Here is a 16,206-nt window from a genome sequence, read left to right on the forward strand (position 1 = left end):
GCATCTGGTCAAGCTATTGTAAATGCTGGATAGCAGCTTTCCTGTGTATTCATTCAATGACAAAAAAGTTAAAATGGAATGTTCTAACAGAAGTACACACAGATTCCAGGGGTTTTACATAGCTGGACACTTACACAGAAAATACAGCAATATAATTCTGATTATACTGTACTCATTTTAACTTTGTAAGCCACCTTGAGTCCCAGGGTTGGGGAAAAAAGTCAGAAACAAATAAAATTTTAAAAGACATCATTAAGAAAGCCTTTGTCCACAATGACAAACATATCTGAGAGCCACCAATCTAGCAACTGATATGAATGCAATTATCTCAAGTGTCACAACCTCTCAGGACATTTTGCATCTGGTTCCCAACCTGTGGGATGCAGGGCCTAAAATAAAGTCTGCAAGACATGCAGGGAAAATCAGCTCTAGATTATTAAATATGTTTTTCTGTGGGTTAACAGATAGCAACTACTGCATGGCATATGTTCTGTATCAGAAACTATAGCTGATGTGGTCTATCAAGTGCAATTTTCTGAAACAGCACCCAAATAACCAAACCAAATCTAAAGTTGACCAAAAAGTGATTCATAACCCTTGCAGCAGGCCCGTAGCCAGGATTTTGAATCGGGGGGGGGGGGGGGGGGGCTAGGATTTTGATTTGGGAGAGGCTGAGTCTGGGTGAGAGAGGATCTAGCCTGGCAAATCTTTTGTATCGTTACCCCAATACCCCCATGCATATGGGATATATTGAGCATGGTGATCAGATCATTATACAAATAAACATAACAATTTAAATAATAAATGTAAGGCCTTCTTGCAGACCATCCTGAGAATTTTGCACCGGGGGGGACGGGACTGAAACCCCTCAAGCCCCCCCCCCCCCCCGGGCTACATGCCTGCCTTGTAGTACTAATTTTGGAGAGTGGCCCCTGGTCAAAGTGGTCCCTAGTCAAAAAAAGGTTGGGAACCACTGGTTTAAGTATTATGGCAAGAGCTAATTACTTCAGAAGGCCTGAGGAACAAATTCAATGACCTCCTTCCAAGCATCCATTGGAGCTCATCCCCATAGTACTGAATGTTTATTTATTATTTATTTCCAACATTTATATCCCGCCCTTCTCACCTGAAGGGACTCAGGGTGGCGTACACAATTGGCAACAATTTGATGCCTACACATAATTAAAACATAGCAATGAAAATCCAATTATAACAATTAAAACAATATAAAATATAAAACATATGGTTAAAAATCCGTTCATCCAAAATCCTTGTGCTGTAGCCGTAAATCAGTCCGAGTCGTCTTTATCATTTAATCATCGAAAGCCTGGGCGCATAGCCGTGTTTTCAGGGCTTTACTAAAACTCAAAAGGGTTGGGGCTTGTCGTATATCTCTGGGGAGGGTGTTCCACAGCTGAGGAGCCACGACCGAAAAGGCCCTGTTCCTCGTTCCCACCAGCCGTGCTTGCGAGGCAGGTGGGACCGAGAGCAGGGCCTCACCAGATGACCTTAGGGATCTTCCTGGCTCATAGGAGAAGATACGTTCGGACAAGTAGATTGGGCCAGAACCGTTTAGGGCTTTATACGTCAAAACCAGCACTTTGAATTGGGCTCGGTAGCATAGTGGAGCTGGCTTAGCAGGGGGGTGGTGAGCTCCCTATATGCCGCCCCAGTTATTAATCTGGCTGCTGCCCGTTGTACTAATTGGAGCTTCCAGGCCGTCTTCAAAGTCAACCCCACGTAGAGAGCATTGCAGTAGTCCAAACGGGATGTAACCAGAGCGTGGACCACCGTGGCCAAGTCAGACCTCCCAAGGAATGGGCGCAGCTGGCGCACAAGTCTTAGTTCTGCAAATGCTCCCCTGGCCACTGCCGAGAAATGGGCTTCCAGGCTCAGCGATGAGTTCAGGAGAACACCCAGACTGCGAACCTGTGTCTTCAGGGGGAGTGCGACCCCGTCCAACACAGGCTGTAACCCTATTCCCTGTTCGGCCCTACGATTGACCAGGAGGACCTCTGTCTTGTCTGGATTTAGTTTCAATTTGTTTGCCCTCATCCAGTCCAACACAGCGGCCAGACACCAGTTCAGGACCTGAACAGCCTCTGTAGTGACAGGTGGGAAAGAGTGACAGAGTTGAACATCATCTGCGTACAGATGACACCGCACCCCGAAACTCCGGATGATCTCTCCCAGCGGCTTCATGTATATGTTGAACAACATGGGGGACAGTACTGAACCCTGTGGGACCTCACAAGTCAATTGTTGTGGGGCCAAGCAGGTGTCCCCCAGTGACACTATCTGGGAACGACCCTCCAGAAAGGACCAGAGCCACTGCAAAACAGTACCTCCGAGCCCCATTCCGGCAAGGCGCCCCAGAAGGATACTGTGATCAACAGTATCAAAGGCTGCTGAGAGGTCCAGCAGAACCAGCAGGGACACACTCCCCCTGTCCAGTTCCCGGCAAAGATCATCGACTAAGGCAATCCAAGGCTGCCTCGGTACCATGCCAGACTGAAGCCAGACTGTGCCAGATCCATAAAATCGGTATCTACCAAGAATGCCTGAAGCTGTGCGGCCACCAAACGTTCCACGACCTTGCCAAAAAGGGGAGATTGGAAATAGGCCGATAGTTATCCAATTGAGTGGGGTCCCGTGATGGCTTTTTCAACAGCCATTTGATTACAGCCAATTTAAGGCTCGCTGGAAAAATGCTTTCCCGAAGGGAGTCATTCACCACCACCTTCACCCACTCGGCCAATCCCCCTCTTGCTTCTCTCACCAGCCAGGATGGGCAGGGGTCTAGGATGCATGTAGTAGCCCTCATCTCTTCAAGCACCTTGTCCAAGTCCTCAGGCTGAACCAACTGAAACGAATCCATCAAAATAGGACAAGCAGGTGCTCGTGCTACATCCTCGGAGACTGCCGTTAATATGGTGTCAAAGCCGGAAGGGATCAAAGCGACTTTGTCCGCAAAGAACCGAGCAAATGCTTCACAGCGGGCTGCCGAGTTGTCAGGGATCCCGTCTTGGGGGACGGGATATAACAAACCTCTGACAACTCGGAACAGCTCCGCCGGATGGTTCTTTGCTGATGCAATATTAGCTGCAAAGAAAACGTTCTTTGCAGCATCTATTGCCACAGCATATGCCCTAAGATAGGAACATAGCCGTATTCGGTTTGGCTCGCTCGGCTTCGAACGCCACACGCCCTCTAGTCCCCTCTTCTTTTGCTTCATCGCTGCCAGCTCCTCAGTGAACCAAGGAGATGGTTTAGCTAGAGTACTCAAGAGGGGACGTTCCAGAGCGATCGTGTCTATTGCCCTAGCCACTTCTTTGTTCCAGAGGGCGACCAGAGCATTGACAGGGTCACCAGCCGAGGTGGTGGGAAACTCCCCAAGAGCCGTCAGGAATCCATCCGGATCCATAAGCCTCCTGGGGCGGGAATTCCCTCCTGGGAATGTTCCTGCTTTGGTTGAGATTTCAGGGAGATTCTTCTCTATGAAGGTTCTCTGGTCAGCTGACCTCCTTTCGTTATTCTTGCTCAAGTACAGAACCCTCTTTCTCTTCATTTCATATACTGTTTTATGCTCTAATCTATCTTTTCAAGAGAAGGAATAATCTCTCCACTCCATGGAAGGCATCCATCTCTGTTTCATTTTCCTACAGAATGCTGTGTATGTGTCTAGACAAATTTCTACTTCTACACTAAAAATCTGCTGGAAGTCTGATCACTTTGGTGCAGATTCTGGAAGACAACAGGTCTAGACAACTTGAGAGTGATCCTTACCAAGTTACCCATGCATGCATGTATCTGCCAGAGGTTCCCCCAGGTAAAAATCAAGAATATGAAACTTTTTAAAGGGTAGGATTAGAAGGAACACAGATAGGATTTTGAAAAGAGAGTGTTGGCACTACTAAGGAAAGACTTATGCACACTTAGAACTTGCTTGTCAAGTAAGCATGCACATGATTCTGCTGGTACTCCTAAAAATGCACTCCAAATGGAAAGCAAACATATATGGGTTAAGATGAGAAGTGTGCTAATGCCAGTTGGAAATAGTCTAAGGAAGATTTCCATTGCGCCTCTGCTCATCTCCACAACTTGCCTCTAAAGACATCAGGGAGTACTCAGTTGGGCCGGAAGAATAGCAGTCTGTCAAAACTGCTGAATCAGGAGCCCCTCTATGAGTCAGCCAATTGTCACGTCTCACAGTCAATAGGATTTTAACGCCCACTAAAAATATAAAATGAAAGAGGACAGGCAGCAAAACAAAATTACCCAGCTGCAGATCCTCCGCCCTCAGGGGACAGCGATTATGCTCGCCATAGATATTAATGCAAAGGGCTTTTGACTAGACCTCTCTTTCCATTCGCTTAGCACTTCAAAAACCTAAAACTCTATCCCCTCTTTGGTCACCGAAGTGGTGACGCAAGCTCCATCTGAGGCTGTGAGATCACTTTGATTAATATTCATACAACCCACTTAATTGCTTTTATCCTTGTTGAGAGCCCGGTCGGTTTAAATTCCCTTGCCTCTGAAGGCACAAAACCTATCAGGGATCTCTGCACTCAAAAGGAATCGGTTTTCTTCCTCAGCACCTTTCTGACATATGACTAATCCCTCTCATCCAGTGGAGGGAGGAGGAAATGACTTGCTGTCATCACACACCACCAGCTGCCAGAATCCATCCACTTTAACCCCTTGTTCTTTCCCAGGCACTTTCTTTTGGCCTTTGGTCCACTCCTGCCCATCTCCCTGAGCTCCTCTGTCAACTCTCCCAGCAGCTAGCTGATGGAGGCCAATAGCCCTGAGTGATGCCCTGCTGATGCTGTTAGCAACTGAGAAATCATTTCCAAGGCAAGTAAGGCTGCGCATGGCATTTTGCTCCAGTACTGTATTTGTACTCCAATCAGAAAAAAATTAGGGGGGAGGGGAGAAAGACACCGGATTTGCAGAGTTATTCCACTTTGAGAGAAAGAGATTTACTGTGGGGACAGTTTGGTTTGCTGAGAAATACTGGGAGTAGGGAAAGAGAAAATTACAAAGCACCACAGAGTAGGATCCTTAGGAGTTCAGTTAAATGGAAATGCTCTTCCTGCCAACGCCCCATGACCAAACAACTCTTATTGCTCAAAGTTTAGCCTCACTTCATTGGCAAATGGGAGTTATTTACTAGGAATTAATTTAGCTGATGGGCAGATTTCTTAAAGTAGTGCAGATTTGTTTCCAGCCTACGACTGCCTTCCTTCATCTATTCACAATCATAAGGACTAGAGGTATTTTCTGAAAAGGAATGGTCTCCTTTTCAGTTTGTCTAATTTTCCGCGATAAAGCTCCCACATTGACAGAATGCATGTGTTCAGCTTTCTTTCCAATCAACCAACAGCTTTTTTTTTTACAAGGACCGTGCAAACACTTTCATTGATGTGTTCTGTGGTTCCCGGGCTGTATGGCTGTGTTCAAAAAGCGTTTTTCCTGACGTTTCAACCTGCATCTGTGGCTGGCATCTTCAGAGGATCATTGAATATATTTAAATCTCCAGCACTCCAAGTATTCTTTAAAAAGCAATTCCATAAAGACTTCATATATTTTTCAGCTGGCTTAAGTCTTTTCCTACACTTTTTAAATTTATAGCAACACTCTTCCCTCCATAACTGAATTATAGAAGAAAAAATATTTTCAAAGTTCAGGCTTGAAAAGATTATGTGAAAACATGGTGTAGGAGTCACTTGCACCTAATAATTCTCAAAATACTCTGCTGCCAGTGGAAAAATGTGAGTGACAAATGGCCATATATTTTATCTATCTAGTAATGATTAATGCTATCATTCCCTTTGTTTGATCAAGAGAGAAGGAACTTAGCTGACGTAATGGCAACTTCAGTTATAATATAAATGCTCTGATGCTTACCAAGTAATGACCTCTGTCAATTCTATGAAATAATTTGGGTTAAAGCACAATTAAAATATCCTATCATGTTTTCAAGCTGCAAATGTGAAACATCAAGGCTCTAAGAATGCAAACAACATGCTGGTCCCAGCTGGTGAAGAGAAGATTGAGGGGTGACATGATGTACTTTTAAAATATCTAATGAGAGAAGGGTGCAGGTTTATTCTCCCAAGTGTTCAACTCCCATAATTCCTAACAGCTGGCAAGCTGGCTGGGATTTCTGGGAGTTGAAGTCCAAAACACCTGAAGGACCAAAGGTTGGGAACCACTGTTCTAGAGGGTAGCACCAGGGCTAATGGTTTTAAGTTATGGGAGGGTAGATTCTTCTGAACATCAGAAGGAACTTCTTAATGGTAACATCTCCACCTGTGAAAGTGATGAATTTAAAAGAAGGGTTCTCCTTCAGGACCCAGACAAGTTCACATGCTCTGACCAATAATTTGAACTTAAGCCAGAGAGGAATATAAAGGTCATAACCAGCATTTTTGAGTTTGGCCTGGAAACAGATGCGCAACCAGTGAGGGTGTTATTTTATTTTAAAGGAAAATCAATGCTTCTGGAGTTTTGTCAGGTATGACAATCAAAATTCTTTAACCAAATGGTTCTGGGCATTTTAAAAAAGTTAAGTGAATGGATCTTGTAATATTTGAGACAATTCTTTCTTGCAAAATGAAAAGAGGAAAAAGGTTTTTTGAGCCTTTTACTCACATGTTACGCATACCAGGCATACCCTTAGCAGCAGGTTCAACCACAATTTCCAGCGTTCAGGAACCTGGGAGAGAGCTGGAGGAATTATTATTTCGGCAGGGACATAGAACTGCAGCGCATAAGTGAAGAAGATCCCAATGGAATAGAGAAGTTTGACAGACTGATACAACCTGCAAAAATAAAAATAAAATGATACAGAAATCAACCATTAAATCCATTCAACCTCCTGGTAAAAAAACCTGAGTCAGACACAGAATTGAGCACATCTCAGGGACAAAGGGAATTTAGAATGGCTGCACTCCCTTATATCCAAGGAGCACCAAGAGACTTTGGCACACAGCTAATGTCCACAGAGATGAAAGAGAGTCCTGTTCCTGATCCAAGACTTTGCAGAATGGAAGTGTAATGCGGAAAAGGCACTTGCCTTGAGCAAGATGACTTTGCCGCTATGCAATAAGGCACAGAATTCCTAGGGCAGATCATGCCTTTTACAGAGTCAAGAAGACGGAGACTGAAGAATTGCTTGTCCTTGAGTGACCTGACAACTACTGAAGTTGTTCGTCAAAACTAAGTACAACTTCAACAATTCTAGGCAGTCAAAGATTCTGGTTGGGGGTAGATACTGGGAACAGTTTTTCCTGTGATGAAAAGACTTTGGACTAAAAAGTACTCCTTCCTGTCTCCAGTGGTGAGAGATTCCAGCTCTGTTCTTACTTTCTATAAGTGGAGCCTTAAAAATCAAGACCTTAAAATGGAAGGGGTGGCTTGTCTAAATGATGCAGACCATGTTGCCCCAAAGCAAACCCTGAGTCTTCCCCTGAGTCCCTATCAAAATAACTACAGGAAGTAACAGATATTAGGGAGCTAAACCTTCATTATAAAATAGAAATGTTGTGGCAACAAGCCACAGAATAACTCAGGAGGACTGTGTTGACAGTATCTATCATAACTACAAAATTAGATGACATCATTCACGTATTGGGAATGCAGTGGGAAAGGGCATTTCCTCATATGTTTTGCTTCTGTACTACCCAAAATGACCTGGTTAACTGCTTTTAAAAACTGGAAGAAAAGTGGCTGATTTCTGGAGCAGTGACCTTGAAATTGCTGCTCTTTTCATTACCTATTGGAAGTAAAAAAAACTTTGGAAAAAACATTTTGTGGGTTTGATGGAATACTTTAGCTGTGAACCACCATGCTCAGGAGGATGCTCTGGTTTGATTTTCTCCACTATTTTCCCTGGAATATTGGAGGCTTACTGTTAGGCATTAATTATTCAGAGTAATGAAAGAGGCAGGGCTCTAACTCTGTGGTGTATGTCTTGCATATAAGAGATGCTGGATTAAATTGTCTGTGTATCCAAGAAGAACTGTGAAAAACCACCCTGAAATGCTGGAGACCATGTTTCTGAGATGAGACCTGAGATGACAGGACCAGGATGTATAAGTCAATTATCTTGTTCAGTATAAGACAGCCCACTCTATTCTTCTGTAATACAGTCAGACTTCCGTTTCCACAGATTTATCCACCCATGGCTTTAAAATATCCCTCTACCCTGGAGAAAAAAACATTACAAAAAGCAAAAATCTAGGTTTCCATTTTATAGAAGGGATGCTATTTTACTATACTATTATATATAACTTGAGCATCCACAGATTTTGGTATCTATTGGGATCCTGAAACCAAACCCCAGCAGATAACAAGGACCTACTATTTATCCCCTGATAGTAGGACCTGGAAAACCTAAACAAGTTAAGCATATCTGATCTGGAATTCTGAAATCTAAAATATTCCAAAAGTGTCCACATGAATGGCTGAGACAGTGTCACTTTTGTTTCTGATGTTCAATATACAAATGTACACAAACCTTCAAACACATTCTTTTCAAATGTTGTATAAAATGACCTTCAGACTATGTATATACGGTGTATATGAAACATCAATGAAATTCATGCTTGGAGTTGGATCTTATTGTGTTTCTCTGTGTGTATCCATATCTACAGTAGAGTCTCACTTATCCAACACTCACTTATCCAACGTTCTGGATTATCCAATGCTTTTTTGTAGTCAATGTTTTCAATACATCGTGATATTTTGGTGCCAAGTTTGTAAATACAGTAATTTCTACATAGCATTACTGTGTATTGAACTACTTTTTCTGTCAAATTTGTGGTCTAATATGATGTTTTGGTGCTTAATTAGTAAAAGCATAACTTAATTTGATGTTTAATAGGCTTTTCCTTAATCCCTCATTATCCAACATATTCGCTTATCCAACGTTCTGCCAGCCCATTTATGTTGGATAAGTGAGACTCTACTGTATTTCTATATGTGCAGATACAGGAATTCCAAAATCTAAAGAAAACTAAAACACTTCTGGAAGCAAGCAATTTGGAGAAGACATACCCAACCTGTCTTACATCTTACAACCCAAATCCCCCATATTATGTATTTTTACAGAGATTAAATAAATATTTTCAACCAATCTTTTTAATAAGCATGATTGTATACTAATTTTGTTTCCTTTTTTTAAAAAAAAAACTGCTGAAGCATACCTTCAAAGCAGTTATCAGCTTCAGTCATGAATACCAGTATTTCACAGTTTTTGATTACTCCCTCTCCCACACAGCCGCACAGTTGCCAATGTTGGCACTGGTGGAACATCTAGGCAATTCTGACGTCACAAATGCTTTCACTTTCACCAGCTTGACTCAAAGGCAAGTTATTTTGGGAGCTACACAGAAAGCAGGTTTACGTAGAGGGAAGGGTACAGAAAAGGAAGTGTGTTATATAAAAAATGGCAACTTTCAAAAGTTAATGGAAGAGCGTTTTGATGTCTTGAGACAATCTTCTGAAGGTTGGTATGCTCCAGCAAAGTAATTTCAGACAAGGCAATGAAATAAGTTATTACTGAACCACCTCTTAGCAAGTGGTTTGTTTGTATGAGTTTTAGCTTCAATTGAAACTATGGGTTCTTATTTCTCAAGGGTTAACTAATGAAGCATAATCAAATGATAAAACAACTGTGCAGTTACTGTTATTGCAAAAGGTGATTTTTAAAAGAATAGAGCCACCATTTGCTTTAGGTAAGCACCCCACTCCATCCCACCCTGCCACGAATCCTGCAAGGGGCACATAAAAATAAAAAGGGTGACACAGAAGCAAATAGCTTTAGTTAGGAGAAAGCTCTATCTGGGACCCACAACAAAGCTATTTCCAATGTCATTACTATACGCACAGAAAAGGCAAGCCCAGATAGCATCCCATTAAACAGCTGGCTTTAAGATAAAATGTGATTTGTATGCTATAGGTACCATCAACTACCTAAAGCAAGTTATGAAGTAACAAGTGGCACAACATTTGGTTTTGAAGAGTTTCTCCATGTGATGGCCCTGATTAATCATGAAATCTGTGTCAGTCTGAAATGTGCATGGTTAACATGATGTGATACTTAGCACTTCCATCTTCAAAGCACTTTGGAAATTATTAGTCCTCACTTCCAGGGGTCCTTAAAATGAAGCAGCATGTTCCAGAATAAAGAAAGGCATTAGCAAGTCCCATAATTCCAGCCAGTTATAATAGGTGTGAGTGGTAAGCACCCAGATGATAAGCAGAATCTGAAAGAGTTTCTGATAGGGGAATCAGTGGTGAAATACTTTTCATACAGGAATCAAGTCCATCTGAAAACCAACCTTCATTAACAATTTCTCAGGGTTACATAGATAATTCTGATTTTGCACAGATTAATTAAGATGGGGCAAACTCTTCCAATATTCCATCCCAACAAATCAATCTGGCATAATAACCTTATGGAAGAGTATCTCTCCCCTTCACCATGAAGAGAAAGTAATAGGTGAAACCTGCCATTCTACATTTACTTGAACATAGTGTTCCCAGGCAACTGTATTTTCGAATCAGTTCACACAAATTGACTGTTTCTTGGAGAAGACTGGGTTGTTGGTTCAATAAAATAGCACAACTATTTTTCCCCAAAGGAGAGGAAAGGACTTAGGAGGCCATAAAATACTAAGTTGAGATTTTTCTCCATAATGTAATAAGCAAATGGATTACAGTAAATGAGCAAATGACAAAATTAGTACAGTAGAGTCTCACTTATCCAACACTCACTTATCCAACGTTCTGGATTATCCAACGCATTCTTGTAGTCAATGTTTTCAAATACATCGTGATATTTTGGTGCTAAATTCATAAATACAGTAATTATCACATAGCATTACTGTGTACTGAACTACTTTTTCTGTCAAATTTGTTATATAACATGATGTTTTGGTGCTTAATTTGTAAAATCATAACCTAATTTTATGTTTAATAGGCTTTTCCTTAATCCCTCCTTATTATCCAACATATTCGCTTATCCAACATTCTGCCGGCCCGTTTATGTTGGATAAGTGAGACTCTACTGTACTTGCAGCCCTGACTACAACAACCATATAATCATCATTTCTGAACTTTCTAATGAGGCTGCATTATAGCATGTTGCAATGTGTGTGTGCACATACACGCACCTTCAAGATAACTGTCTACTTATGGTGACCCAAAGAGTTTCATAAGCAAGAAAGATTCATTTACAAAAACAAGATAACACCATGCAATTAAAGGGTTTGGCCACTCTGCTCAGGTAAAAGTAAGCCAAAAGGTATGCCCTCAAGTGAAAGTGGCCTCTTTTTGGTACAATATGCCCTATCACACCCAATTATTTACAGGCTTTTCAGACTTTTATCATCTGTTTTAGACAAAAACATGTCCTCAGTTATACACATGCTATTGCTTATAGACCATGTCACTCACCACAATACAGGAAAACAGAGGAAAATAGTGAAGAGGTAGCAAACACATCCCACAAGAATGACTCTTGAACAACCTGAATTCACGAAGAGGCTTCATGTACACATACATTCAAAGGGCTTCTTAACCTTCTGCATCCATCTGTGTGCATCTCCAATACAAATCACCCCATGAGTATACGCAACCCCACCCCACTCCACCCCTCCTAACAGAGGGTCTATTGTTCCCACTCACCAACAGTTAGGTAGGTTGAGCGTAATGCTGGCCCGGATGTTAGCTCCAAAGCGTATGTATCCCAGAGATCCCAAACTGAAGTAGAGCAAGGTGACAATCCCCATTCCCACATAGAGAATGATGGGGAACTGCTGTGGGTTCTTCATCTTGTTTTCCAAAGGAAGTACCTTAGAGAAGGAAACAAATCACAAACTTTAGGGTTTTTTAAAATGATACTCGTTTTTAATGATTTTGGAAGCTCCCTCAGATCCCAACCCTGGTAGAAAGATGGGACACAAAACAAATCAGTAAATTGAAAAGTTTATGCAAAAAGTAAAGCAGTACATTTAAATTAAATTGAGATGGTGGATATATCATGAGAACATAGGATTTATTAGAAAAGAGAGAAGCAAGTAGGAAAAAGAGGAAGACCATATTCCAGATAGACAGACTCAATCAAGGAAGCCACAGTCCTGGGTTTACAAGACCTAAAGGACTCTCAGTCATAGGGTCATCATATGTGAACTAAACAACAACAATCCAATAAAAACACAATGCATCATAAACATTACATTTTAATTGAGTTGATTAATAAATCAAAATAGATTAAAATGTTTGACTAAATACAATTAAGGTATTTAAAAGGTCAGCATATTTTATGTCCTTGGCTTCCAAAAATATACATGAAGAGAAAGATGTTTGCCCCCTAGTGAAATGATGAGAGTGGAGAGCTGAGCCCTTTTTTGGAAGAAATTCCATAGTCAAGGAACAGATGACATGAACGTCTTCTCTGACATTTTCACCAAAGTATTTCTGTTAGGTTCCATCAGAATCTGGTCCCCTCATTGTTCACCGAGATGTTAAAGAAATCGTTTCTGCTGCTGCTGCTCAGTCATTTAGTCGACTCTGACTCTTCGTGACCTCATGGACCAGTCCACACCAGAGCTCCCTGTCGGCCGTCCCCGCCCCCAGTTCCTTCAATGTCAACCCAGTCACTTCAAGGATACCGTCCATCCATCTTGCCCTTGGTCGGCCTCTCTTCCTTTTTCCTTCCATTTTCCCCAGCATCGCGATCTTTTCCAAGCTTTTCTGTCTCCAAAATACTTCAGCTTTGCCTCTACTATCCTTCCCTGCAGTGAGCAGCCGGGCATTATTTCCTGGAGGATGGACTGGTTAGATCTTCTTGGGGAGGGGCACTCTCAGGATTTTCCTCCAGCACCAGAGTTCAAAAGCTTCCTTCGCTCAGCCTTCCTTATGGTCCAGCTCTCGCATCCATAGGTTACTATGGGGAATACCATTGCTTTGACTAAGCGGACCTTCGTTGCCAGTGTGATGTCTCTGCTCTTCACTATTTTGTCAAGGTTGGCCATTGCTCTCCTCCCAAGAAGTAAACATCTTCTGATTTCCTGGCTGCAGTCTGCATCTGCAGTGATCTTTTCACACTATCATATATCTGTTAAATATACCCAGCATTCAATAATACATACTATAACTAGTAGTACAAAGGATGCATTTTATCAGTAATTACTAATAGTTTCCAAGTGACAAATACAATGGTTAATCTTTAAGATACCTTTATACTTATCCTGTGTAACAGTGAGTTTGATTTTGTATTATGTATGGTGGAAATAAGCAGCTCCATATGACTTAAAAATGCTGGCTATCCATTTTGATTGACATATATTAATACCAAGAATGAATCAGAAGCAAACAAAAAAAAACCCACACATAAATATCTAAACTTGCCAATCTATGTTTTACACAGCAGACTTTCTTAAAAACAGTTTTAATATTTGTATTTATACTATGCTATGAGCAAATGGTGAAAATGCACAAGATAATTAAAACATAAAAAATAATAAATAAAGGATATGGAAAATTTAATCCAGTGGTTCCCAAACTTATTTCGCCTACCGCCCCCTTTCAAGAAAAAAATATTACTCAGCGCCCCCTGGAAAGGGGGCATGGCTTGGGGTGTGGCTCCTGCTCAGGAGGGCGGGGCTGAGCCTCTCCCCTAGTCCAAGATGCAGGGCTGGGAGGGGGAGGGGGGAGATGGGAGGAGCCACAAATGGGCAGCCAGGACTGGGATAGGCGGAGTTATGAACTCTGAGGCAGGGCTGAGCTTCTATCCCTGTCCTGCGGTGCCTGCCAGGACACAGGGGGCATGGCTAGAGGAGGGGATGGGGCCTCTTCCCAAGTGCCTGACGGGGGCCCGCCCCCGTGTTCTAACAAATGCCTCAGGGGAAGTATACAGAGGCTCAGCCCTGTCTCGCACTCTTGGGAAGAGGCCCTGCCCTAGCCACACCCTTTAGTCCTAAAAGGCCTTTCAGGAGAGGTATAGAGGCTCAGCCTTGTCTCAGGCTCTTGGAAGGAGGCCTCTCCCCCTTCCCTAGCTCCACCCTCTGTGTCCCAACAAGCGCCTCAGGTGAGGTATAGATTCTCAGCCCTGTCTTGGGCTCTTGGGAAGAGGCCCTGCCCCCTCCCCTGGCCACGCCGCCACCTCGTGTCCTAATAGATGCCATCACTGCCCCCTGGATCGCTGCAGTGTCCACCAGCGGGTGGTAGCGCCCAATTTGGGAATCACGGATTTAACCTTTTTGATAAAGAAGAACAATGGCAGAGCATCGAAGGCTAAAGATTGGTCTACTTTCAAGGACTACTTGTCAGGACCCTGGCTGCAGAGCACCAATAACCTTACACAGAGGCCAGTCTCTATCTAATATCTTTATTAAAGAAATATATAAAGTCAATAAAAACAAGTGAAGAATATAGTTCAGAAGCAGACCTTTCAGATGAGGTCAAATACAGTCCAGAAATGTATTGTCCAATATAAAATATTAGAGTTCAAAGTTTTAATCCACTTGACCGAAACACACACTTTGCCAAGCAATAGTGTGGGGAAATAACAGAGTCTTTAAAGTCCAATGAAGCTTGACAACAAGGCTGGAAATAAACTTGATTCTTGGCTAGATCCGTGACTGAAGACAAGGCAAACATGAAGCATGAAACAGAGTCCGTGGTAGAACCGTGAGACAGGGCAAGGCTTGAAGCTTGATCCGGGAAGCAAGGAACTGGGATTACGAAGTCCACACACGATCTCTCTCCTCAAGCTGATCAATTGACTCCGCAAAGAATCCCTCGCGCCAAACACCTATATTGGGTCTCGTTTTCCCGCCAACAGAACTCTTTCCCTAGAGAACGAGAAGCGAAACCCAACTCTGTCCAGATGCATGACTCCTTAGAATTTCCCAAGGGAAGCAGACCTAATCAGCCATTTGTTTGGCAGCGATTCTCAGGCTTCTCCGATTAGCCTCCCTGACTCCCCTATCTTTAGAATAATTTTCCCTCCTGGGAAACGGGGGGGAGTTCTGCCCAAGGCCTGTTTGGCTGAATTCTTGAGGGCAAACATCAACATCCTGCAGGTGAAGAGACTCCGGCTCTTGCTGAACCGGCGAAAACCCCATGTTTTCCTCTTCGTTTGCCACAATAGTACTAGGAACAGGACTACAAGGCCCATGAGTCATCACACTATCCCCGCCCTCAAGGCCCCCCTCAAACAGGGCCCCTCTCCTCGAGTCGCGGGGCCGCGGCTTGGTAGGGTAGGCCTGATGGAAGCGGCGGACTAAGTCGGGGGCATGGACTGTGGAAGCGTCTTCCCAGGAGCGTTCTTCGGGGCCAAAACCCACCCAGTCAATGAGATACTGAAGGCGGCGGCGATGGAAGCGAGAATCCAAAATGTCCTGAACCTCGAACTCCTCCTCTCCGTCCACTAGAAAAGGGGCGGGGGGCGGCCGACTCGCGGCGGGGCGTACACCATCCGCCGGAAGAAGCAGGGAACGGTGGAACACCGGATGAATGTGCATGGAGCGCGGAAGTTGGAGTTTGAAAGTCACGGGGTTAAGTTGCGCCACCACTGGGTAGGGACCAATGAAACGGGCATCTAACTTCCGGCAGGGATTGTGGGAGGGCAAAAAGCGAGTGGACAACAGAACCCGATCTCCTACCTTGATCTCGGGGCCCGGCTGGCGATGGCCGTCAGCGTGGCGTTTGTAGTCCTCCTTGGCTTGATCCAGTTGTTGGTGTAAAAGTTCTTGTACTGCTGTGAGTTCCTGCAGCCAGTCCTCCGCTGCAGGGACTTCTGAGGTTTCAATGACAGAAGGAAAGAAACGTGGATGGAAACCGTAGTTTGCAAAGAACAGGGTTTCTTTAGTTGAAGCCTGGACACCATTGTTGTATGCAAACTCTGACAGAGGTAATAGGGAAGCCCAATTGTCCTGTTGGTAGTTTACATAACAGCGAAGGTATTGTTCCAAAGTGGCGTTGGTGCGCTCAGTTTGTCCATCCGTTTGGGGATGGTGAGCTGAAGATAAACGAGAGTCTATGCCCATTAGTTTTTGTAGTGCTTTCCAGAAACGAGAGGTGAATTGAGTTCCACGGTCAGTGACTAAACTCTTGGGCAATCCATGTAGTCGGAAAATATGTTGAAGGAATAAATTTGCAGTCTCTTTGGCCGTGGGGAGACCATCGCAG

At 43.3% G+C, this 16,206-nt stretch overlaps 1 protein-coding gene across 4 annotated transcripts in view; it reads right to left on the minus strand.

Annotated features, from left to right (window-relative positions):
• The window catches only part of LOC100553431 (proton-coupled amino acid transporter 1), an 83,851-nt gene that overhangs the window by 29,517 nt on the left and 38,128 nt on the right, over positions 1-16,206 (minus strand). For 2 of the 4 annotated variants that reach the window (XM_062970271.1, XM_003217487.4), the window contains exons 9-10: positions 11,698-11,864; positions 6,658-6,827 (exon numbers count right to left, since the gene is read on the minus strand). In XM_062970271.1, coding sequence (XP_062826341.1) covers positions 6,658-6,827; positions 11,698-11,864 — 337 coding nt within the window. The remainder of the gene's footprint in view (positions 1-6,657; positions 6,828-11,697; positions 11,865-16,206) is intronic. The other 2 variants (XM_062970270.1, XM_062970269.1) reach the window with 1 other exon arrangement.

This window comes from Anolis carolinensis, chromosome 2 (assembly GCF_035594765.1).
Source record: "Anolis carolinensis isolate JA03-04 chromosome 2, rAnoCar3.1.pri, whole genome shotgun sequence".
NCBI lineage: Eukaryota > Metazoa > Chordata > Lepidosauria > Squamata > Dactyloidae > Anolis > Anolis carolinensis.